The sequence below is a fragment of the Leiobunum rupestre genome, chromosome 1, assembly GCF_980474605.1.
Source record: "Leiobunum rupestre chromosome 1, qqLeiRupe1.1.hap1, whole genome shotgun sequence".
NCBI classification, from domain to species: Eukaryota; Metazoa; Arthropoda; class Arachnida; order Opiliones; family Sclerosomatidae; genus Leiobunum; species Leiobunum rupestre.
Window position 1 is genome coordinate 78,111,482 of NC_143384.1, and position 25,694 is coordinate 78,137,175.

At 36.1% G+C, this 25,694-nt stretch overlaps 1 protein-coding gene and 1 long non-coding RNA gene across 4 annotated transcripts; one reads left to right on the forward strand and one right to left on the reverse strand.

Annotated features, from left to right (window-relative positions):
* Positions 1–1,286: 1,286 nt before the first annotated feature.
* Positions 1,287–8,307, reverse strand: LOC149966719 (uncharacterized). Of its 3 annotated transcripts, none has more exons than XM_090154011.1 (5): positions 8,252–8,307; positions 6,713–6,825; positions 5,734–5,875; positions 4,611–4,763; positions 1,287–1,496 (listed from the first exon to the last, which is right to left on the reverse strand). In XM_090154011.1, exons 1-5 carry the CDS (start codon positions 8,290–8,292, stop codon positions 1,328–1,330), a joined length of 618 nt encoding a protein of 205 aa, XP_090010137.1. In that variant the 5' UTR covers positions 8,293–8,307; the 3' UTR covers positions 1,287–1,327. The 3 variants fall into 3 exon arrangements, with proteins under 3 accessions (XP_090010137.1, XP_090010131.1, XP_090010146.1); XM_090154005.1 differs by lacking the exon at positions 8,252–8,307 and adding an exon at positions 7,676–7,850; XM_090154020.1 differs by lacking the exon at positions 8,252–8,307 and adding an exon at positions 8,080–8,156 and having other exon boundaries at positions 1,288–1,496.
* A 979-nt stretch (positions 8,308–9,286) lies between these two features.
* On the forward strand, positions 9,287–24,978 carry LOC149966720 (uncharacterized). Its single transcript, XR_016472280.1, has 3 exons — positions 9,287–9,429; positions 10,251–10,293; positions 24,894–24,978. It is a non-coding gene; the product is annotated as an uncharacterized LOC149966720 (long non-coding RNA).
* Positions 24,979–25,694: the final 716 nt, after the last annotated feature.

The following is a 25,694-nucleotide window of genomic DNA, read 5'->3' on the forward strand; positions in this document are numbered from 1 at the left end:
AACTCCAGAGATTTTGGTTTTTGTTAGAATAAAATTAATGTCTTTCGTAACATTGTGAAATAATATAGTTCTCTATACGCCTTTTGACTCGCTGTTGTCAAAGTTTGAATGGACCAAATTAAATAAGACTCTCTCCAGCGCATTTACATGATAATTATAATTTAAAAAGGAGGGTTAAAGAAAAATGTCCTGATTCAGATAATACGTCAGACTAGCAAACAAGAGTAGAATCTCAGTTTACAAAAAAAAATTCTATGGAACAGGGAGTTAGAAACTTTTCCGGCAGCTGGAGTTTATCATAATCTTTTGGATATACCTATTGAACTTAGATGCTGCTACGATTTTTCATTTATTCCGATTATTAAATTTGCAGATTTAATTGGTCTTAGCCTACATTCTCAATAAGTACTGTTCACTTATAAAACGTGTCTACAGAAGTATATTTTTATATTGTAAGGCTGTGATTAAATTGTTTAAATTGAACAATAACCGTTTCACTGTTTTTCCAGATAAACTTATATAAGGAAGCTGATAGCTATGACGACGTATTAAAAACAATTTTTTTAGTAAGGGTTTGATTTCAGTGATTTACTATTGACAAGTAGGGCTTGAACCATTTCCTTTATCTAGTACCAGTCACTAGGCAAATTAGTTTTTCCAGTAATTTTGAATTTCAAAAATTGAATCATAGCATCTGATATGTTTCTCTTGCATATGTGGAAGACAGCATTTATGGAATTGTAAATGCACTAAGGTACCACATAAGCTTATTCTTAATAATCAGATAGGCTAATACCCAAGGCACCCCTTAGGCCTAAGTCATCAAGCGACTTCTAAAGCCATGAATTAAGGTGGCCACGCAACCTACACTAACTATTACCGTTATGGAAGGAGTAACTGGAAAGCTTGGGGGAAAACCCCTTTAACCAGTGGGGAGAGAAGTTTCAAACTCAACGCAGAAGTTGTTGTTCTGAGTTTTCACACAGTGCCACAAGCTGCAATCGAACCCCACTCCTCTTGCTGTGGGGCAAAAGTGCTAAACACTCTGCCAGCCCACCTTCGGTGGATTTTCATAGCAAGTGTTACGAAAATTAACAGGGTTTAATTTCTAATGTATTTGTTAGTGATATTTACCCCATTATAATGGTAATTTGGAACAAAAGGTTATGGGGAGTATGAAGATTTAAATGATTTGTTAAGCATAATCCTACAATGATAACTGCATATGCTAAATGTGTATAAATAAACAACCATATAGAAGAAAGGTTTATTACTTAAATGTATTTTTTCAAGCATATTATAAAACTTTACAAAATTAATTTAAAGGTTAAACATTGGGGATTGGATTTATCCTGTCAGATTCCATATTCTGACATACTATGAAAATAAGGAAAGCAATAACTGCCACACCAATAGCCAACTTAACAAATAGTCCAATACTGCTTGGAGATTGTTGATTTTGGTCATGGTTTCCTTGGCTTTTCAATGTTTCCAAACTAAAAATTAAAAAAATTATCTTTAATCAGATTTTGTCTTACCATTTATCATTAGGTTCCTAATTCAGACTTCATAACAATATCCAATGTAGCCTGTATTGGCCTCATTTACGTTTTAAAGATATGGGTGCCACATCTTGTGAAAGTTTAAAGGGATTTTTGCATTAGGGTAATGCTTAGTGAGTTTATCAAGCTATGTTGCACTTAGTTTTATCTTAAAACGAACTCATGAACAAAGAAAACAATCTTATCTTCAATTTACTTTAACCTCATTGGTTACTTTCAAATGACTAGGCTTAACTTCAGATTCGACATCCTATTCTTTGATGGCATTTACAAGATATTTTAACAGCCTTAATGTTATAGTAAAGCCAATTCTTTTGCCACCAACATTGAACATATTTTCCCTCATTTTGTACTAATAGAAATTAAATTGACTTCCCAGCTGTTTCGGGGTGCCAGGAGGCATCAAATAACTGCCTTCAAATAGGGCTTTTGCTATAAAACTAGATTGCTTTTGATTCTGACTAGGGAGATTTTACGATAGATTTATAGTTTTGACTTTAATAAAAAGGGGTGAATACCAACACCAATTTTTTGGATACTTTAGACGATAATGAACATTTCTGTGTCAATTATTTTGAGGTAATATTTATTTTTGAAAATTAACGTGTTCTAGCGTTACTTTTCCGTTTGTGGTATATTAAGATACACAATGTTCTGTTAGTGGTATATTGGGTGGGGACAAAGTATATTCTATTTTTCCTTGGCAATATGTCCTCTAGGTCACGATGCTAGACAAGCCCATCATGATGAGCAAGAATGGGGTTGTTGTGGCGCTGTGCGCCTCCAACACAACAGCTTAGCCAACGTTCTGGGCCAACAGGCGTCAACAATTAGTTTGATTATTTTGGTATTTGTCCATACGTTTTTACTCATTTTTGTAGGTGTGATTATTATGGGGCCCAAAGGTTCGCGCATCTTGATAGGCATCAGTTGGAAACCTGATTTTTATAACATGCCAGCCATGCAGATTCTCAGTTTTGTGTCGGATATTGGACTTTTTGGGTGAAGTGAACTACAGCGGCCTCATTGAATTTTATATTAATTTTGGTTGCGCCTGATAGACCTTGTCACGTAGATGCCGAGGGTATTTTTTATTTTGGCCGCAAATGATTTATTTTTTTAATTTTAAAAATTTCTCCAGTTCAATTTTGCCGACTTTTTAAGTCATAAGGTTTGCGGTTGCACAATGGACCACTGATCGAAGTGCGCTTCCCCATTCATCAATAATAATGACAATAATAATAGTTCTTTACCAAAATTTGCAGAGGGCACACGGGCAGGGTAACAAAATTTTGCAGAGGAGCGTTACTAGATTTACCATGTCTTCTTCTGAACATCAGGAATCGGGTGTGGATGATGAAACTGATGTGAATGATGAATCAGATTGAAATGAATCATTCGATGCTAGTAGCTGCATTGCTGAAGGGAAGTTTCAGACTTATTCGAAATTTACCGTTTATCCAAGGTACAAGATAAAAATCTACTAGCCAAGGGTTTTAATTTCCCAAAGTGTCAGCTTTATCATCACCAAGGATCAACTGACGGCTTCATGTGGAGGTGCAACCGATCCAATGCATTGTGGACAAATGGAAAATACCTCAGTGCAACACCCAGTGGTCCATTTGAAAGGACTCTTGGTTTTCGCAAACTCTGCTTCTATTGCGAGACATCCTCATGATGATTTACTTCATCTATAACATCCCCCAAACCTTTGCAAACCCCATCTCTCAAAAACCAGTGTGTGCTTGGTATCACGCTTGCAGGGAAGTTGCTTCTGACGCAGCGGTTATGACTAGTGAGAGGATTGGTGGTGAGGGAGTAATCATTGAGTTAGATGAGTCAAAATTCATGAAACAAAAATTTTATAATGGACGAGTGAAAGGACAATGAGTCTTCTTTGGCGGAGAAGTAAGGGAAACTAAAGCGTTGTTTATGGTCCCTGTCAATAACAGGGATGCTGCAACGTAATCCCTTTGATTGAAACCTGGGTCAATAATTTACACTGTCTATTGGAAAAGTTACGCTGCCCCGATTTCAGGTACTTTTCCATGAACCATCCACTTCAGTGATCCTGAAACCAGGGTCCAAACTAATCGAATAAGAGGACTCTGGGCTCCGGTTGAACGAGTTATATCCCTGGATATTTGGCCGCAGTAAGGTTCCATAGTCGCACATTTTTTTAAGGCAACCGCTACCTTGCATTTGCCTGCTCCTTGTCCATGTAAAAAGTTTTACTAACATTTAACTTACGCAAGTTTACCCATTTCTGCAAAAAAAATTGGACAGTGCTTAACTTTTATTGTACATTTCTTTTAACAATTAAACTGGCCGAATTTTGGCGAAAGGTAATTAACTCTAAAATACTTCAATTTTACAAAATTAATACCTCCACGAATCTTCATTTTGGCAAAATAATTTTGACACAAATGTTCAGTATGGTCTGAAGTATATAAAAAAAAATGTGTTGGTGTGTTGGTATTTTGCCATAAAAAGATATATTTTATTTAAGTAATTTTTAACAGCTGCTTAAATTGACTTTTATTATAAACATCAAGATATTATTGAAAGTGAAAACCAAAGTACTAATAAAGCGGAAAAGAATCTTCAAACTACATAGCAATAGTTTCAAAATTTCTGTCAGTTAAGGTTTAAGAACATTGAACTGTTTAGTAAAAGCATTAAGGTTTGGCAAGCTTCACCTAATATCATTAGAGAAAGTTCATCGTTAAGCAGCTTTAACAAAAGTGTATTAGTCTACTGAGACTTGTGCGAGACCCTTTTGTAAATCAGTGTACAAACTACTGAAAAGGATATCTAAATATAAAGCTTTTATTATTATTACTAACTCGGTTTCTAATGTACTCTACATTATGCACTAGAATCTATAAAACTATGCTTTAAGTACATCCGTCTCCACTTTTGATCGCAAGAAAAAGTCCAAAGTTTTTGTGACTGAAAATGTACTAAAACTAACCTAAGCCTAATAATGTATAACGGTGGTATTGATAGGTCAATTATGGACCTAACTTATAGATATAATTATCTTACCTAGAACTTGAAATATTATCTTTATTTTGAAATGATAAGGTTGATGGACTCGTCGTATGAGTTAATACTGGCCTTCTTAAATTTTCTAAGTAGGGACGGGAAGATGAGAGGTCAGGGCTGTTGTAATCGTGACTTCTTGAATATATTTCAGATCTATATAGAAATATCAAATTGATTCTTGGGATTTTTAGGACTAAATATACAGAGAAAGAATGGTTCCCCCATTCAAAAGGGACGTAAGACCTGATAGTGTGTCAACTCTAACTTCGTGCCCGTTTAAAATATTTACCGACAGCTAGTCTCATAGTGTACTAGTGTACTAGTTGGCAGAGTAATATCAACTTCATCTTTGGTCTGTGACCTGGCACAATTTTATCTCTTTGATTTACTCGCTCGTTATCATACTCACTCGGTAGCGCTGAAGTGAAGAAAATTAAAATTTTGATGTCGTGTTTTCACCGCTCTCTCGCTCCCTCCTTTTACTTTGCGACAAGCTCTCATTAAAAAATAAACCACTCTGACACTCTTTTGGGTCTTATGTCGCTTTTGCCCATTGTAATAATGTATTTTTTCTAGCTTCAGTTTTTAACTACAATGCCTCAACTATCAAACGTTAATATGACTTCATATAAAAAGTCTAGCTTGTTTTTGTACCTTAGGCAGTGTTTAATGATATTTCTTGAACAGATGCGAAATGAGTCATTTTTCCTGATGGAAAACTACTATTTATCCGCCAAAAATTGGGTTGGGTGAAAGGCATTTTGAGGAGCAGTAGAGATATCACCATCAAAAGATGAGACTTTTTGCATGATGTCATATTGACTTTTGTTTCTACCTCCCTTATCAAAAAATAATTCTTTTGGCCTACAAGAATTCAGCCTCAAATGCGTGCAAAGCATCTCAATTGTTTGAAAATTAGTTAAAAACGAAGAGAAAATTCAATAGTTTGTTATATAGACCCAATCCAGCATTATTATTAATAGAACTTGTTTTTTACTAGGATGCCCAGATTTAATTTAGTCAGAATCAAGCAAAAACAGTAAAAAAGCTTTTGAAATCCTAATTAGGCCACATACAGATTATTCATCTAACTAATTAAACCTAAAATTTTTGGTTAACATACTGATCAGCATCTTCATTGCTTTCATACTCTTCATGATCATTAACTTTGTCATCACAATCCTCTTCTGATCCACTTTCAGAGGCTCTAGGGCTATCCGTTAGGAGCCCTTGCAATTTTCGTTCATATATTTTACGTGTCGAACCTGACAAAAATTGTTTATATTTAGATAGCATGTCATATTTTACTAATCTTAATTTTGTGTAAACAAGAATTAGCAAGTGCACATGGTTGAATCCACACAACTATAGATGGTTAAGAATTTCATTTGAGTTTACTAATATTGAAACTGAATTCCTCTACATTTAGCATAAATTTTTTCCTTCATAGACAAGTTACTATGTACCAATTGAAGCGAATTATGATACAATAGAAAAACTAACATTAAACCTATCAAGTCAACTTCTGGATTGGACTGATTAAATTTTGTTAATTCCATATGTAATGTCATATGTTACATAAAAGTATGCCATAAAAAGCCTTTTCTTTATTGAAACCTAGTTCACAGGATATGACGTAGTTTATGTCACTTCCCACTCGGTGACGAAAAAAGTGTCATCAGCTTTAGTGATGGGAAATGGAAGTTATTGAAGCTCATTTTGAATTCCCCACACGTTTCTTGCTTTGAGTGCTTGTGCCTCGCAATCACCTGATTTCATTTCCATGGTAACCTTTTCAATAACCCAAGTCCGCTTATTGCATGTTCGGCGTGAAACATGGTCTCATTGAAATTTTTTCTATGGAAATGTTTACAGAATCATACTTATGAATAATTATGTTACACATGGTAATGTTGAGATTAGACCAACCCAAAAACTGCCCAGAAATATCATTTATTTTCTAAATCAGAAAAAGTTAATTTATAAGAACTTGAGTACTGCACAAATATTTTTAAAAGTGGAGTCTTAATACATTGCCAAATTAATTTACATAAATGTTTAAGTGCCTACAAACTAACTAAAGAACCCTAAATATACAGTACCTACAATGGGGCCAACATCCACTCCAAGCTCTTTTAACTTTTTGAACAGATCATCATCACTAAGATCTGAAACATCAATAGCAGGTGCTAGTTTCACCATTTTAAATGAATGGCTGTAAAACAAAATAGCTTTCAGCAAAAAAAATTTACCAATAAGGTGTTAGTGACAAAACCATTGGTTTGAGGTTTATGCTTTAATTTATATAGGTCTCAAATATGCTTAAAGCAACTGTCGGCTCTATCATTGCCACCTGTATTATGAAAAGGCCCCTGTTATTAGAGATGGCCATGAATCTATTGGATTCTTTAAAAAAAACGATTTTACTGGATAACGTGGTGCCATCTATTTATGGAAAAGGAAGCTAATATTTAAAATAGCCATTGTAGAGTATTATATTTAGACCTCTTATAAACTATTAAGTGGACTTTAACCTTAACTATACATCCCATCTAAAATATATTGTTTAAAATTACTGCAATTTTTGTTATTGATCAATTTACAACCGAGCTAATCAATGCAAGGGGTACCTTTAAGTACCCGCCTTTTGGGTCAAAATGTAGCTTAACTATCTTGTTTTTATTTTGAAACTAGCTACATCTGTTGAAAAAAAGAGTTACTTCACGTCGAGCCAACACTTGCTGTAATATCACTAAAATAATTAGATCAAATAAATAACTGCCCTATATCACTAATCTCAGTAAAATCTTCCAACAGGGAAGTACAGCTTTGGCTTTATGAAGTTTTTCCCAAAATTGAAGTATGTTCTGAGATAAAGGTTTTCCATGATCCAATAATCTGATATTTGACGTGATGACATTTCAATTTGGTATTTCATAAAATTATTTTCTCTTTGACGGAGTAACATCGGTGACATGGTAGAAACTCCGAGGAAACACAGTTGTTACAATTCTTTCTAAGCCACTCAGGGCCATAGCTAAAGCTTTTCCTACCCAGGGTGGTACCAGAGTTTTTCCATCTGCTTGCTGCTCTTTTCAATTTTTTCTTTCACAAAAACCATCCCCAAAAAAGTAACGCTCAGGGCACACAGCCCCTCCTTTCACTACTCAAATGAAGTAAGTCACGAAACAAAACATATCATTAAGTAGAGAAGGGGCTGGTGAATGTCACTCTTTTGCTGTTTGATTTTAGTTAAGGTTTTAGCAGTCACCATTGTGTCAAGCAACTAAATAAAGTTACACTAAACGTCCCGAAAAACCCTTCGCTTACAACAAATATACAATTATGATAATTATTATTCCAAAACCACACTTGATTAGGATTTACACATGGTCAATAAATTTATATTATGTAAAAACATACTGGCACCCAGTTCTGCAGAGAGAAGACGTATAAAATGACAAATTACAGATAGTTCAGCAGACGACAGTGCAGAGTTGCCATACGCCGTTTCTCATTATGGTATTATCGACCGAAACGGGTCTAGAACTCTAGATGGCGCAACGGCGCCAAGCTTTCTGATGCAGCACCAATGTGTTTTTTAATAGGATTCAAGCTAGGAATATGAAAACTCCGTTTACTTGAATCCTCCTAGCTTCAAGTTTAGAAAAGATAGCGCCATCTACTTTAAAACCTGTCAACTAAATGTGTGAAAAAGTAGCTGACGTCTTTTGAGTATGAATGTTCGTTAACTGAAACATTCAGCTTTTATATCGAGATAATTTTGAATGAGCAGACAGCTTTCACACATTCGATTTAAATCTTCAGTCGGTAGGCAGGCTTGGAAATAAGGTTTATTTCTAAACTGGTCTATTTGGCCAGTGACTCCCAACTCTTGAATTATTTAAGTGGTCACGTAGACCAGTTGGTTAATAATACGGTATGTAATTTTGAATTAATAAACTGGACACTGGACCAGTGAACCTCTAGCTTTTGAATAAAAAACTGGTCCGAGCAATTAATAAACTGGTCTTTGACCCAGTGACCACCACTTATTTCCAAGCCTGTCGGTAGGCTGCGATACTTCTGACCAAAGTTTAAACCACCGTTACTCGAGAAAAATACACCATTTTAAATAAGTTTTAACTACGCACGAAGCTAATAACTACCTATCTTAGTTCATCAACACTTAATAGAGGGCTTGGCGATAGCTTTGTGTCACGAATACGGTGACAGTGTATTGTTTAATCGTTGCCTATGTTAATATAATTAAGATTTGAGCAATTTCATTCTCTTGCTGAAAAGGAATCCTTTAAAACAAAATTTCTCCAAGTGAACCGAGCGCGTTGGAATACGCCAAAAAAAGTGGCTCCGAGAGTGATCTTTATCTGTTGATCTGCAGAAATCGCTAGATAAAATTGATCGGAGCAAATATTAGCACGCAAATGGATCATAAAAGTTGATCGGGTGATCTCGAACGTTTGAGTGCAGTCATTATATTAATTAGTAAGTCTGTCAATTTTTAAGTGTTAAAGCTTATGAGCTTAAGATCATCTCACAAAATAAGACAATCTATAATGCAAAGTCAAAATACTAAATTTGTCACTATGTACAGCCCTAATTTAAATATAAATAGTTCAAAACTTCAAATAGTGTCGTGACTGTCGTCTGCAAAATAACTCAATCCCGTCACGTGTTTGATTTCAATCTTTGGTGATTTCTCAGCAGTTGTTAAATTAAGTTTTTACTTTCGTTTAAAAATACCATGTATTTAAGATATTATTTAAATGAAAAGGGGGAGCGCATTTATACGATGAAAGTAAGTTAAAAATTTCAATTTTTTTTATTTTACGGTGTTTTGTAAAATGATGTAAGTTATTAATATATGTATCAAATTTAAGGATAACACTTCCTATTCTGTAGAATGTCTGTTTCCCAAATTACTTTATAAATTCATAAATGCAAAGGAGTAACAACTCTCTGCATGTTACTACTAGTCTTGGAACTTTCAGGCTAAATGGCCCAAGAAATTGTAATCAGTAGCCGTTTTTAACGGATCATCTAAGGCCATTAGAAAATGATACACTTCCAACATGCTTCCAACTTGGATTAAGAATATGTAATCCAAGCTTCCAAAAGTAGAAATAAGGTTTACTTTTGCCAAATAACTCTTATCTCTGAATTATTAAATTGAAAAGTAAAATTTAGCTGTTTAAGAAACTTCATTTAAGCAATTAATAATAATTCTCATAATTTTTGAAGCAATGCCATCCTACATAATTTAACCTACTCCAATCTCATTGCATAATGTATTCTACTCCAATACTGTTTTGTAATTGGTTGCTGGAGTAACGTCATTGAGGACTTTTGTATTTAACTTCATATAGGTATAGTCTTATCTTAGTTGTGATAGTATTGGTGATGAAGTAGCACACTATTTGCAATAAATTTTACATTTATATTGTTTATGTATAATATTTCGAGCATTGCCATCAAAGTATAATAAGTTGCGAGTTTCCTATTCTGATACTTCCTGTTGGCTAAATCCTCTATTATTAACCAAAATTGTTCAGTGTCGTATCTATGTGCATTATTTTAATTCAAACTGATTTTATAATTTGGTTTTATTCATTCTTTCAGCCTGTTGATCCTCAAGGAAATCCCACTCTATCTGCTCATCCAGGTAACTTGAGTTCCTTAATTTATATCACAAAGCTGACTATTTGCCACTAAATGACTTTCTTGCCTTGATTGACTGGTCTCTCATTATCTCTAGTCGTTACTTAACTCATTCCACTGTTTTCAAGGCTGGTATCCCTGCCTGCCACCCAAAACATCGACCCAAGTTATCCCGCCGCTCCTTATTAAGTCGTGAAGCCAAATATCATGCCTGGCATCGGCTCACTCTTTCCAAAAAACGTTACATATCGCGAGGCTCACAACGGCCATATATCATTTACGTAATTTAAAACCAAAATCGGAGGCTAACCTTACTATCCTTATTGATAAAAATACTAAGTCCTTTTATTCGCATATTAATAAATTTCGTGTTACTCGCCATAAATTAATTGAAATCTAAAATGTTGATGGTACCAAAAATAAATATACATAAACAGAAAGTCTCGCCAAGAATGTATTTATTTATTATTATGAAGAATGATTATGTTGCGACAATCGCCGGGCACGTTGAACGCCTTTCCCCGTCTCGCGCGGGGGGAAAGACAAAACGTCACCAGCGTTTGATTTCCATCGCGTTAGGTGACGTAAATTTTAAGTAGCCAATGAAATACCGGGACTATTCGTTTTATTTTAAGCGGAGGAGCGTACTGGGGGGACCAACGGGTGGATCATGGATTAAATAACCTTATTATTTAATCCATGGGTGGATTGAGAGAAAGGCTAAAAACCGTCTCGACATAGACATTCTCCCTAGGTATAAATAAATACATTCTTGCAGTGCCGTCTTTCCCATTGGGCCAGTTGGGCCCTAGCCCAGGGCCCCGAGTTCAAGAGGGGCCCCCTCCGTCCTAATACAAAACCATTCAATATTTAAAATTTATCTTTGAAATAATGACTAAACGAAGGTATATCTTCGCCCTATTTTTGTATTTCACTCAGACGTTTTATGACGACTAGCGGACAACGTCGCCGCATTTTTAGTCTAAGCTGATTTCTACCCTTGATAACTTGTTTTCCATCACCAATAGTTTTCCGGACTCAGCCTATTTTTATATATTAGTAGGCCAAACAGGTTTTAATTAGGTGTTCAACCATAGACAGTATATATCCCTAAGGGGACGAGAAATCGCCTACCTTCCACTGCATTAACGTCGCTGTTTCTCTCTCTGACGCTCTGTTATTGAAAGAGGGGGGAAAACACGTAAGCTTCTAAGCACTTCAAATGACCTTGAAAGTTCCCGTTTTTAAAGTACGGCCGTCTTTATTCAGTTGGGGCCCTAGCATCGACACGAACTCTTGCAGCTGGCCGCAAAGCGACTGTGATGGGGTCTAAAAATCAGAGCGTATTCTCGTCCCCTTAGGGATATATACTGTCTATGGTTCAACTGAAACATTTCTCTAAGTAATAGCATTATGGAATTTTTTTGAAAGTGGACAGGTGACCAGTGACCCACATGGCCTAGAATAAATAAACTGGACCACGACGAGTGCACGTCGTCTGCTACATTAGAATAGCGTATTTTAACTCTTAACCGTTTTTAATAGCTTGAATTCTAGGGCTGTGCGAGTACTCGAACATCATCGATTACTCGGCATTTTTTGAAGTCGAGTATTCGAACTGGACCTCGAATAAGTAATTGGAAAATACTCGTCGATTATCGAGTACCAAAAATTAGTCGGGTACCCAACAACTCGATTAAGCTGCTGTAAGTTCAAAGATGGTTTTTGCAACTTTTTGGGGTGAAAATAATAAACGGTACCTACAAGACGTAGAAACAACAAATACTTTGAATGACCTTGGGGATGGATCACCGTTTTTAGTTCCACATCTATATGTATATATAGAGTGGGACTATTGTTTTCGTTAGAATGTTGTGAAGTGTAGTCGTCGTCGTCGTCGTCCACATTTGCAACATCCTCCATATCTTTTGAACGGGGTGACATAACCCCACCGTTTTTTCTAAGAATGCTTAATATGGTTGCCACTATCTGCACAACCAAGTTTCACGGGTTAAATTTAGTTAGCAGCGCTTTGCCAGCCCCTTCTATCCGACCCCCCTTAATCACTTTTAAAAAAAATACGCAGTCTTATTTTAAAAATACGCAGTCTTATAATTTTGGATACGATTGACTTTTAAATTCCGTTTAAGTTTTAATCTATATAACCGCTATACCTCTACAATGTGCGCACGTTTCAGCTCTGTCGTGGAAACAGGGGGCGCAAAAGCCCCCCTTTTCCGATTGTGAGCGTTGATTTACGCACGCTGATTATTACCCAACTGAGTGACTTAAAAGTTTAATTTATTTTTTAAATTACGTATTTATTTTAGCTCTAACGGTTTGCCAGGTTTCGGTGCCCTAGGAAAATTAGGGGCCCTTGGGCGCCGCATAAACCACATTCCCGCTGACGTTCGTTTTTGCCTTACGCAGAGTGCGTGATTTACGTCTCGAAGCCGCGTATGGCCAGAAGAAATAAATAAGTGTGACACTTAGACTCTTAGAGTGCGTAATTTACGTATCGAAGCCGCGTATGGCTAGAAGTAACAAATAAGTGTGACACTTGCTTATCATAGCCGTGGATGGCCAGAAGTAACAAATAAGTGTGACACTACTTATCGAAGCCATGTGTGACCAGAAGTAACAAATAAGTGTGACACTCACTTATCGAAGCCGTGTATTGCCAACGCTATTCGCGTGCGATTTTAGGTATAAATTTGAAACTTGATGAAGTTATTAGGATGGGTATTGCGGATATTTTACCAGAATTAATTTTAATTTAACCAAGGCTTAGCATGCTTTGGCCTAATTTTAACGCTATTCACGTGCGGTCTGAGGTATAACTTTGAAACTTGAAATAGTTATCAGGGTTGGTATTCTGGATATTTTACCAGAATTAATTTTAATTTAACCAAGGCTTAGCATGCTTTGGCTTAATTTTATCGCTATTCGCGTGCGGTTTGAGGAATATCTTTGAAACTTGATTTAGTTATTAGGATGAGTATTGCGGATATTTTACCAGACTTAATTTTAATTTAACCAAGGCTTAGCATGCTTTGGCCTAATTTTAACGCTATTCGCGTGCGGTTTGAATATTATCTTTGAAACTTGATTTAGTTATTAGGATGGTCATTGCTGATATTTTACCAGACTTAATTTTAATTTAACCAAGGCTTAGCTTGTTTTGGCCTAATTTTAACGCTATTCGCGTGCGATTTGAGGTATAACTTTGAAACTGGATGGTCTTTGCTGATATTTTACCAGACTTAATTGTAATTTAACCAAGGCTTAGCTTGTTTTGGCCTAATTTTAACGCTATTCGCGTGCGATTTGAGGTATAACTTTGAAACTGGATGTAGTTATTAGGATGGTCATTGCTGATATTTTACCAGACTTAATTGTAATTTAACCAAGGCTTAGCATGCTTTGGCTTAATTTTATCGCTATTCGCGTGCGGTTTGAGGAATATCTTTGAAACTTGATTTAGTTATTAGGATGAGTATTGCGGATATTTTACCAGACTTAATTTTAATTTAACCAAGGCTTAGCATGCTTTGGCCTAATTTTAACGCTATTCGCGTGCGGTTTGAATATTATCTTTGAAACTTGATTTAGTTATTAGGATGGTCATTGCTGATATTTTACCAGACTTAATTTTAATTTAACCAAGGCTTAGTTTGTTTTGGCCTAATTTTAACGCTATTCGCGTGCGATTTGAGGTATAACTTTGAAACTGGATGGTCTTTGCTGATATTTTACCAGACTTAATTGTAATTTAACCAAGGCTTAGCTTGTTTTGGCCTAATTTTAACGCTATTCGCGTGCGATTTGAGGTATAACTTTGAAACTGGATGGTCTTTGCTGATATTTTACCAGACTTAATTGTAATTTAACCAAGGCTTAGCTTGTTTTGGCCTAATTTTAACGCTATTCGCGTGCAATTTGAGGTATAACTTTGAAACTGGATGTAGTTATTAGGATGGTCATTGCTGATATTTTACCAGACTTAATTGTAATTTAACCAAGGCTTAGCTTGTTTTGGCCTAATTTTAACGCTATTCGCGTGCGATTTGAGGTATAACTTTGAAACTGGATGTAGTTATTAGGATGGTCATTGCTGATATTTTACCCGACTTAATTGTAATTTAACCAAGGCTTAGCTTCTTTTGGCCTAATTTTAACGCTATTCGCGTGCGATTTGAAACTTGATGTAGGTATTAGGATAGGTATTGCGGATATTTTACCAGACTTAATTTTAAATTAACGAAGGCTTAGCATTTTTACGCAGTCTTGACTGGATTTGAGATACGGGGCTCAAACTTTTTATACATTTAAGAAGCTGAAGTCTGACCCTATGTTTAACTCTTTTAACGCGCGCCAAGGGTTAGTGAGCGTATGCGAATTTTCTTCGTAGTTCCTAGTGGATTTGAGATACGGAGCTCAAACTTACAATACAGATAAAGAAGCTTACGTCTGACGTAATGCTTAACCTTTTGACACGCGCCAAGGCTTGGAGAATAATTAATTAATTCATCCATGTGGAACTAATATTACGGCCTTGGCGGACTTGTTAATACGTACCAGCGTTGCCAGATGTACGATAATTATAGTACGCTTCGATAATTTTGAGGAATTTTTGGCTGCGTACTATAATTTCAACTGTGTACTATATAGTACGCTATTTTCCGATAATTTCGCTTTGGCGTACTATAATATACTATATTTTTCGACGGAGGGACGGAGAGACTCTAGACTTTTACCCTCTCGGTAGAGTTGGTAGGATTTTTCGGGAGTTCGGAACTCGATGTATGCAAATAACCTGAACCGAACTCTTGAATCGCTTGTTATCATTTATCACGGCCAACTTTGACACTTGTGTGAGTGTCAAAGTTGGCCGTGAATTTCTAAAGAGGCGGAAACCAAAGACTATATAAGCTATCGCGGCTTTATATAGTCTTTGGCGGAAACGTTTTGGAGTTGGAGACTTGGAGTGTTGGACTGTTCCATGTTCCTAGAAAAGTAGAAACAATAAGTTATATGAAGGGAAGTTACTATGGAGAGTGGTGTCATTAACAAAGGCAATATAATACGATAATATCAGTTTTTTTAAGTCATTTTTAAGACAGTATGGTTTACTATTACTAGAAAACTCTGTAAAAGAATCCCAAAGTGGTTCTGATAGTTATGAAACTGCAACTCATTCTGATGGGCCCATTATTAAGAAATCCAAAACTGTGAGAAAACGCATCCAAAAATATCGAAAGGAATGGGAGTCCAAACCTGAATATTCACCATGGCTAAAACCTGATAAAAAATGCACAAAAGCAAGGTGTACTTACTGCAATGTATCATTTTTGGCTCAAGTTCAAGTGATCAAAAATCATATGTCAGGGAAAAAACATATTGATAGAACTAAAGATGTTAGATCTGTAAGTAAAAACATGGCAACGTTTTTTACACAAAACCAAGATCAAAATTATGTGTCAAATGCAGTGAAAAGAGCTGAAATAAAAATATGTGGCTTCCTTGTAGAGCATAAAATAGCTTTTCAGTCAGTTGACCATTTAACAGAACTAGTAAAGTCTTGTTTTCCGGACTCCAAAATTGCACAAGAACTACGACTCAGAAGAACCAAAACAACTTGTTTATCAACAAATGTAATTGGTGCCTCTTACAAGGAACAATTAGTTCAGACACTAAGAGAAACTAAATTTAGCATAATGATAGACGAAAGCAAAGATATATCAACTGTCAAAACTACATGTATCGTAGTCAGGTTCAATGATGAAAAAACTGGAAAAATTGTTAGCAAATATTTTCGTCTTGTTCAAATTGAACCTTCTTCAGAAACTGGAAAGGTCAGTGCTGATCATATTTTTAAATCAGTCCTCAAAGAATTTGAGTCAAGACAAATAAACCTAACAAACATAATTGGGTTTGGGTCAGATGGTTGTAATACCATGATGGGTGCTCATGACTCAGTTGCTAGTCGATTTAAACAACACTGCCCAGGTATTTTTATTATGAAATGTATTTGTCATTCTCTGGCCATTTGTGCAAGCGAAACTTGTAAAAAACTACCTCGTCGTTGCGAAGACCTAGCACGAAATATTTACAATTTTCTAAAGCATAGTCAGAAAAGACAAGCTGAATTAAAGCAATTTCAAGATATATTAGGAATCCCAGTACATAAAATTTTACACCCATCTCAGACTAGATGGTTGTCCCTCATATCTGTAGTTGACAGAATTTTGGAACAATGGGAGGCTTTGAAGTTTCTCTTTTCAAATATGTGGAACCGCGAGAAATTGATTGCTGCTGAAGAAATCTATAAAAGCCTTCATGACCCAAGCATTAAAATGTACTTCACTTTTTTGCAATGGGTCTTGCCAAAGTTCACTGGCCTCAATGAGTATTTTCAAACTGCAAAAGTTGTGATAACCACACTTCATGAAAAATATCTAACAAGTTACAAAGAACTCTTAATAACCTTTATGGATAGAAACTTCATCAATGTAACTGATTTCAATGAATTGAACATTACTGATGAGTCAAAGTACATTCCCTTACACCAAATTTATCTTGGAGTAAATGTTTTGAATGAACTTGGCAACCCAAAATTGAAAAACCACCCTGATTTTCAAAACATAAGGAAAGATTTCCTTAATAGATGTAGAGCCTTTCTGATAGAAGGATGTGACCAGATGAGAAAGCGATACAATTTTAACGATCCAGTGCTGTCAAAAGTATCGCTTCTCTCTCCAATATCTGTGCTTGATGGAAGATCTCCTACTCTAACACCATTGGCGACACATCTTCCTAGACTATTTGCAGGCGAAAACTTGCAAGAACTAGATGATCAGTTTAGATTTATATCTATCTGTGATATACCAGATGAGGTAAAATTACTTAAGGAAGTAGATGTGTTTTGGAATAAAATGTTAAAAATTGAAGATACTACTGGGAAAAAGAGATTTGATGTAGTAGCTAATTTTGCTCTCGGCGTTTTATCACTCCCTCACTCAAATGCGGATTATGAAAGGGTTTTCAGTACAGTTAATTTGACCAAAACCAAATCAAGAAACAAATTGATAACTTCAACAATTGATGGCACACTTTTAAGTGGGGAATGTATAAAAGGAGCTGGAAACTGTGTTAATTTCGAGCCAACTAAAGATATGTTAAGCCGTTTTAACAAAGAAATGTACAAAATCTCTAATGACTCTAGTCAAATGGAAGATGATACCTTTGATAATTAATGATATTTTTATTAAAAAGACATTTTAAAAATGTATTTTTAAAAGCTAGTGATCTCTAAAAACCAAGTGATATTTTTTAAAACAAGTTAGTTTTATGACAAAGTGCCAATATGATTTAAAAATCAAATAATATTTTATTTCTAATAGTTCCTAGTGAAAGAAATAAAAAAGCTGTTTCTCGTATTAAAAGAGTTTTAATTATATGAACGAGATTTCATTTAAATTTAAGCTTACATTCAAAGTCATTGAAAATACGCTCCTTAAGATACGAAACGTTTTCAGTAATGTCGGGAGGGGGGGGGTTGTGACATTCAAAAATCAAATTTAGCGCAAAATGTAAGTGTGCGATAATTTTCAACGAAAATCGATAATTTTTTACGCTGGATACGATAATTTCATATTCAACATCTGGCAACGCTGATACGTACTGCGCCTGCGCGGTTTTCTTGAAACAATTATACTCCGCGGCTCACTTCATAGGCCCGTCTTTTCACGATTTATAATTTAATCAATAACGCCGATAAATTATAAGTTTTTGAAGCCAGGAAATTACGGTTTCGAGGAAGTCGGAAAAAAGTTGCCAACTTGCCGACACGGCTTCGTTTTGATGGCGGTTTTAATGCCGCGTGCCCGCGTGAAATGTTAATTTTCATATTCTAAAGGCCTTTTCACACGAGCCAACTTTTTGATACAACTAGATGAGTCAACTTGAGTTGAGTCAACTAGTTGGTTCGTGTGAATAAAAGTTCGATGAGTTGATCCACCAAAAAAGTACGCGAGAAAAAAATGGATCACTGATCCATTTTTGCTGACTCAGCATTTTGATTTGAAAAGTTGGCTCGTGTGAAAAGGTCTTGTTTAAACATAATGATTTAAAACGAACAAATCTTCGATGATAAAAGGTAAATAATTTAGTTGGCTTTCATTTCAACCTAAGTTTTGTCACTTTACGGTATTTGGTAATTCTAAATCGATTAAAATAAAAGTTACGTTAAAATTTTGGGCCTTGGGTATTATCACTGCCATAATTTAGCAGCCCGACTTTTCGGAATTTCGCCTGGAATTCGGTAACAGCTTCATGGCGTAAAGTCAATGTAAAAGCAACGAGGATAGGAAGGGAGGCGAAGTAGGAGGGGTGAACGCGCCAGCATAATTGAAAGAAGCTTAGCGCACGCTCGGCGGGAAAATTTCTAAAAAATGGCGACGAGATTGCGGCCGCTACGCTACGTGTTGCCGCCATTTTTCCGAAATTTTCCCGCCGAGCTCGCGCTAAACTTCTTTCAAGGATGCTGGCGCGTTCATCCCTCCTACTTCAGGCCTTTTCACACGAGCCAACTTTTGGATCCAACTAGAGGAGTCAACTTGAGTTGAGTCAACTAGTTGGTTCGTGTGAATAAAAGTTCGATGAGTTGATCCACCAAAAATGTACGCGAGAAAAAAATGGATCACTGATCCATTTTTGCTGACTCAGCATTTTGATTTAAAAAGTTGGCTCGTGTGAAAAGGTCTTTAGTCTCCCTTCCTATCCTCCTTGGTAAAAGCACCGTGATATTGCATACAGGATACGTATTATCTTTGGTTGAACCACGGCCAACTTTGATGTCTTGCGCATCTCTCGCGCTACAGCGGCGATTTCATTCGTTGACGTTTCTGTGCAGTGTCGGGCATTTTCGTCAAAGAGCCGCTCACGCTCACGTCTTTTTGAGCGGTAAAATCGGCGCCCTTCTTTTTCCACTCTTTTTTGAGCGATAAAATTTTCGCTCATCTCTTTTCGCTCTTTTTTGAGCGGTAAAATTTTCGCTCATCTCTTTCCGCTCTTTTTTGAGCGGTAAAATTTTCGCTCCTCTCTTTCCGCTCTTTTTTGAGTGGTTATATTTTCGCTCTTTTTTGAGCGGTAAAATTTTCGCTCCTCTCATTTTTGTTTTTTGCTCTTTTAAAAAGATATTTTACCGCTCATTTTCGCTCATAATAACAAATCCGCTCCAATGAGATGAGCGGTGCCCAACACTGTTTCTGTGTTAACCTATGAGCAAAAGATGTGTATGACGTCAGCGCCACTAGCGGATTATTATTTTTAGTATAGTTTTTACATTGAAGACAATATAACAACCGAGCGTGGCGCTGACCTCCTACACATTATAGTACAGTTTATAGGGGGAAAATCCTTGCTCGCGGAATTTCGACGAATGTGTTACGGCCGCTGTAGCGCGAACAGCGCGTGATCAAAGTTGGCCGTGGTTGAACTAAATTATCATTTTTAAATTTTTGACGGCTGTTAAGTTTGAAAACTAATAATTTTCGAGCTTTAAAATTTGAAATGCCAAGGAGGCAAAACGACGGGCTGAGTATTTGCGCAGCAAAGGTAATAAGTTTTATGAGGTTGAACAATATTTTTTGAGTTTTAAATTATTTTTCTATGCAGGTATTAGTTCGGCACTTTTATTAGAGACACTACAAACATTTAATTTTTAATTTTAGAAAGCACTAATTTTTTAACAAATTATAAAATTGGGATGTAATTCTGTGTAAGCACCACGTCTCATAAATGGGCATATATTATAACAAAAACCGTTCTTCGAACTGAAAAAAACAATTTAGAGCTCGTTAAATGTGCAGCCTTAAAGGGACATATATTATTTTTATTGTTGATTAATATGTCAAATTCATTTAAAGTATTAAAAAATATTCCTGTGAACAACAGAATGACGTCATTCCGCCTTTCAAATCACAGTCCACTGCTCCTCCAATTTTTAACACAAAATCTTTGATCCAATTTTGCCCACAAAGTCATCCATATTTATATTTATTTTCTTCCCTACACATTTAACATAAAAATTTTAAAATGTATTCTTATTATTATTTTATTTTCGTTGCAGATTATTGCAATAAATAAATAATAATAAATTTTAAATTTTTTTATGTTAAATGTGTAGGGAAGAAAATAAATATAAAGATGTATACCTTTGTGGGCAAAATTGGATCAAAGATTTTGTGTTAAAAATTGGAGGAGCAGTGGACTGTGATTTGAAAGGCGGAATGACGTCATTCTGTTGTTCACAGGAATATTTTTTAATACTTTAAATGAATTTGACATATTAATCAACAATAAAAAGAATATATATTATATTGTTATTTGACTATTAATTACTACAATTAGGCAAGTATACTAGTCTTTTATATCCCACTTCAATATTACTCGACTCGAATACTCGATAAAAAATTCGTACTAGATACCCGACTCGATTGCCTAAAACCAATACTCGCACAGCCTTAGTGAATTCGAATTGGAATGTACTAACATGCCGCAGCCGCCGTTACACAGACCTTCAAATCCCAAGACTAATAATATAACATTTAGACCTACCAATTTTAAAATATTTACCTCGAATTAATTAAGTGGTCCAGTGGACAACAAACCCTCCTTCCGATTTAATTAATAAACTGGTCCGGGCAATTTTTAAACTGGTCATTTGCCCACTGCCACCGCCTTATTTCCCACGCTGATTATGGAACCGATTTGTGTGGTCCTGGGATTTCAAGAGTTGGTTTTTATAAACTTCCAAAAGAATGTAATAACTTAAGTCTGTAACGTCTGCTATCATACACAGATATTTTTACATAGTTTGATAATTGTTTTTCTCCGATGCGTTTCATGAATGGTTATTAATTTTTAAATATAAAATTTTATAAGAATTATTTTGGTTTTTAACTTTTCTACAGTTATTTATTTCAATTCCTAGGTGCTAGGCCGACTTTGTTGCTTGTTAGGCCAATGCCATAGTTTCAGTCTCACTGCATTTAATTAAACTGTATTTCATATAATGGGGTCTAGGGATAGCTATAGGTAAGCTCGATATTGGAATATGTGCTGTAAATTATTAGCCGATAGCCGGTGGGAAAATTCGGAGTACAGAAAATTTTCTGTAACGAAAATTCGGCACCGAATTAGAAGAGATATTGGGAATATCTTAAACACATTGCCCCTTCTCTAAGTTCTCTGGAGCTTAGGCTGATTAATTTGAAAACTTCTGTTACATCTTTAAAGAAGTAAAATCAGATAAAGTGACTGAGATAAATATTACTAAACATATTTTTATTGTAAAAATTATAGATAAATTGTTTTAGAAGATGTTTTATTTTAGAGTATATAATATACGAATATACTTTATTCGTAGCTTTGGCTATGGCCGCCATTTTGTGCGGGATTTTTTCTCTATGGGAAAAAGCATAGGTGACGTCGCGTCACGTGATACTGAAATCACTGTATACACACTTTTTCGCGCGTTTATTTTACCCCTCTTACTTGCCTCCCGCTCGTCGGCCATTGCCTCTGCCCTCAGCGGGGAGTCTAGCATCCACTCTTTGGGTATCCGTTATGGAGTATTGGGCTGAAAGGGGGAAACCAAACATGGACGCGCCCAGTAAAATACCGTGAAAAAGAGTGTATACACCGAACTTAACTAGAGGCGAATATTTTAGGAAAGTTCTAGATTTAGAGGGTGCAGTTTAGAAGGTGAATTTGGCGGCCCCACCACTTGTTACTATTCAACGGGGAGGGTTGGTGCTATTCCTAAAATTTAAGGGGGTACAAAAACCCCCCCCCCCTATTTTTTCGCCACTTGAGGGGGCCCTCAAAATTAAAAGTGCCAGGGGCCCAACAGTATGTAAAGACGGCCCTGCATTCTTGGTCTCGCAATAGAGGCCAAGTTTGCGCCGTGTAATCTGACAAACTACTTTATTCCCTTTCTGTAGTGCTGATCATTGAATTGGGAATAGTACCGCTAGAATGACAATTTCCATCTGTCTTCCGCGAAACAAATTTTTAAAAATTAAGAACTCTATCATTGGTCGGTGGCGCCATCCGCTGTTAGCGGCGGGAACTATATACTATACAATTGAATTAATAGTACTAATGTACTTGGAAAGTGATAGATGGCGCCACCCGTATAATGATAGAGTTGACGGTTGAGTACGCCGATTCGAAATTTCAGAATTTGTTTCGCGAAACCACGGCCCCGAACGCGCCTATGTCTTTCTAGCGGTACTATTCCCAATTCAATGGTGCTGACCCCCTTCGCGGATCGTTACAAATTTAGGGCATTGCACGAGGTACATGCGGAAACTGGTTTGAAAGGGGAACGGCCAAGCTTTAACCAGTTAGCCCTATAGCCCGTTAAAAACTAAAATTTATGGCGAACACCGCATAAAATATATTAAGTGATTAATTTTTAATAAATTAAAGACATTTTGGGAAATTGAAAAGCGCGCGTTCGCTGCGACACCTGGTGAGAAATCGGTGAGACAGAAAAACCACATAAAAGCGCGCGCTGCTGAAGACGCCAAAGTTTTCTTTTGCACGCGCGGCGCGTTCAAGTTATACGAGACCTAAGCGATTTAAAAAGTTAGGATAGTTCGCAACTCACTAAGATGGCGTCGAAAATTCAAACCCAAATACTTGGGCGTTATTTTGCGTTTCAACTTTTTAGACCAAAAACTATTTTTTCAAGACAAAATAAGGTACGTGTATGTATATTTAACGTCTCGTTGATCGTCTGATATGCAAATAAGGCGATATTTGGAAAAACGTGGCCCTTCCCCTTTAAAAACGTCGCTCTCCGCGAAATAGCTAGCAGCTAAGTTCGTAGCCTCCACGCGCACGTGTGTGCCAAAACTTAATGTATTAGTCGTGTTATAATAATGGAAAATTCTAAGAGAGTTATAGAGTTTATTATTAAGAACTATGCTGAAGACGATTTTTTAACAATGAACTTATTGAAGATATGGTTTCTCAATTTACATTGTTGAACGAAAAATATGAGGAGGATAACAACAGATTCAGCCACTAAGCCTAGGTCTAAATCTTCTAACGCTTTGCTTTTTTTATTTCTTCACTGTTTTCACTTTAAACGAGTTCAGTTTGAACTCCAGTCGTAAACAACTCATTTTCGTAAAAATTACATTGACTTGCCTGGTTTTTAGGCATTATTGTCAATTGAGCTGGGTTCTTTCCGGAGCCATCTAGAACTGAAATCGGTTTGCGTTCTCCTTGTGTTAGGTGTGGAACCTAAGAGCAACAAACACAAGGAGAACGCAGCTAGCCTTTAAACACGCTAACGAAGGGTTGTGTACGAATTTCATTGGACGAGCGTCACGAGCCTTTACGATGAACGTTTTACGGGCGGGGGGGAGACAATTTCCGGATCTTCCCCTTCCGACGGCAGCGTCTAGCCAATGACAAACGTACACAAGAAACTCCACGAGTTTTGACGGGCTTCGTTCTCCTTGTGTGGGGTGTTGTTTGTTGCTAATAGGTGGAACTAATATTACGGCTGGGCCGACTTTTTCTAATATTGTTATACTTATTATTTTTTATATTTATTGTTCTTATACTTGTACCTCCCATATTGTTACTATTTTATCTCTCTCTCTCTACTGTAGTGCCATTGGAATTTCTCAAACTAATCTTTTTTGTCTTTGTTAATTGCTCCCGTTGTAACGATGCTCTACCAGAAGCCCATTTGGGGCTTATTGAGCAGCACTTGTTTAAATAAAATAAAATGTCTACATTAGATTATTCTTCTTGCTCAATTAAGGGATCATCATTATATTTCTTGTTGGAGGATAGTTTGAAATGGGTTCTAATGGAAAAAAGGGTGGTGGCATTGCAGTGGGAATAACAAACAGTAGGAAGTATATCGGATCTGGTTTCCAGAAAAACGCACCCTATCCTTGGAGGGCCTTGGGTCGTGTCAGTCCATGACCCCGTTTGAACCAGCCAATCTTCCAATTTCCTCACAATTTGGAAAACAAGAATCAAAATAATTTTGCTTATATATACTTCTTGCGTAGTTTCAATTTTGGTCACAAGTATCGCCGCCTACCGACCGAATTTTAAATTAAATATATGAAAGCTGTCTGCTCGTTAAAAATTATCTTTGCACAACAGATGAAAGTTTCACCCGAAAAACATTGAAATTCGAAGGTCGTCTGCTTTTTCTTCTCATAATAAGTTGATGGATATTAAGGCAGATGGCGCTAAGTTTCCTAAGCTCGAAGCCAATAGCTCTCTTAAGTTTTAAGAACCGGTAGTTGTACTGATACTAAGAAAGTATTTATTTAAAGTACACTGGATGCATTTAATGAAATCCTTTATTCTGTTATGATTATTTTAGCTTTGTACATACTAATTTTTAAGATTTGTAAAAATTAAATATTTGCTAGGATTTTCAATGTTAGTATATAGCGTTAATTGGATATCTGAATTCGTTTAAAACCAATAATTTAATTATTAGTTGCAATGGAATTTGCTTTAAAATTACTTGTGCTTACTTTTTTAAACTATTTCCAGCTCGTTTTACTCCCGAGGACAAATGCTCAAAGGAAAGGATTACGATTAAGAAGAGATTTGGACTACTTTTAACTCAACAACAAGCACCTCCTTATTAACTTTTTTTATTTAAGGTAAGAAGACAACAATAATACAAATACTATGGTCATAGTGGGGCTACAGAGTCTTTGTAATGAAGTGTCCTGTGGATTATTGTTGAATAAGTTGGTTTGATTATCAGATCTGGATAGAATCTGTATGATTAGGGGCTGCCAAGTCTGTTACGTTTCTTTTGTTTAACCAATTGAAAGGTGTCTCTTGATTCCACTGTGTCTGTTTTTTCTCCCAAATTGGCCATGTGGCGCTGAATTTATTTAATACCTTAGCTCAACAAAACAAGGGAGCCAAAAAAAAACATATGCTGTTGGTATATTTATGACATTTCTTTAGTATGCCCAAAATCACTAGTTTGGCAAACCTGCTGCTAAAAATGTGCCAGCAGACGCTACTTTTCTACCATGAGCCTCCGAAAGCCAAAAGAGACTGTTATGTTCATTTAAATTGCTTCAGTTTTTGAGTTTATTGCATTTTGTTTTTGCTTGCCTGAATAATACCTAATATGCACTTAAAAGGCTTATTCATGCGAGCCAAAATTTGTTGAAGAAGTGCGGTTTTTATGATCGAGGCTTCAGCTATTTAAATCTATTAATTTTCATGAACAAAACCAGAAGAAAATAGGGGGAAGTACGCTTCTAGTCAGCATTGGAAAGGCGTCACTTTTCACGAATTTTCGCGCCAGAACGGTTTGGCGGGAAATCGCGG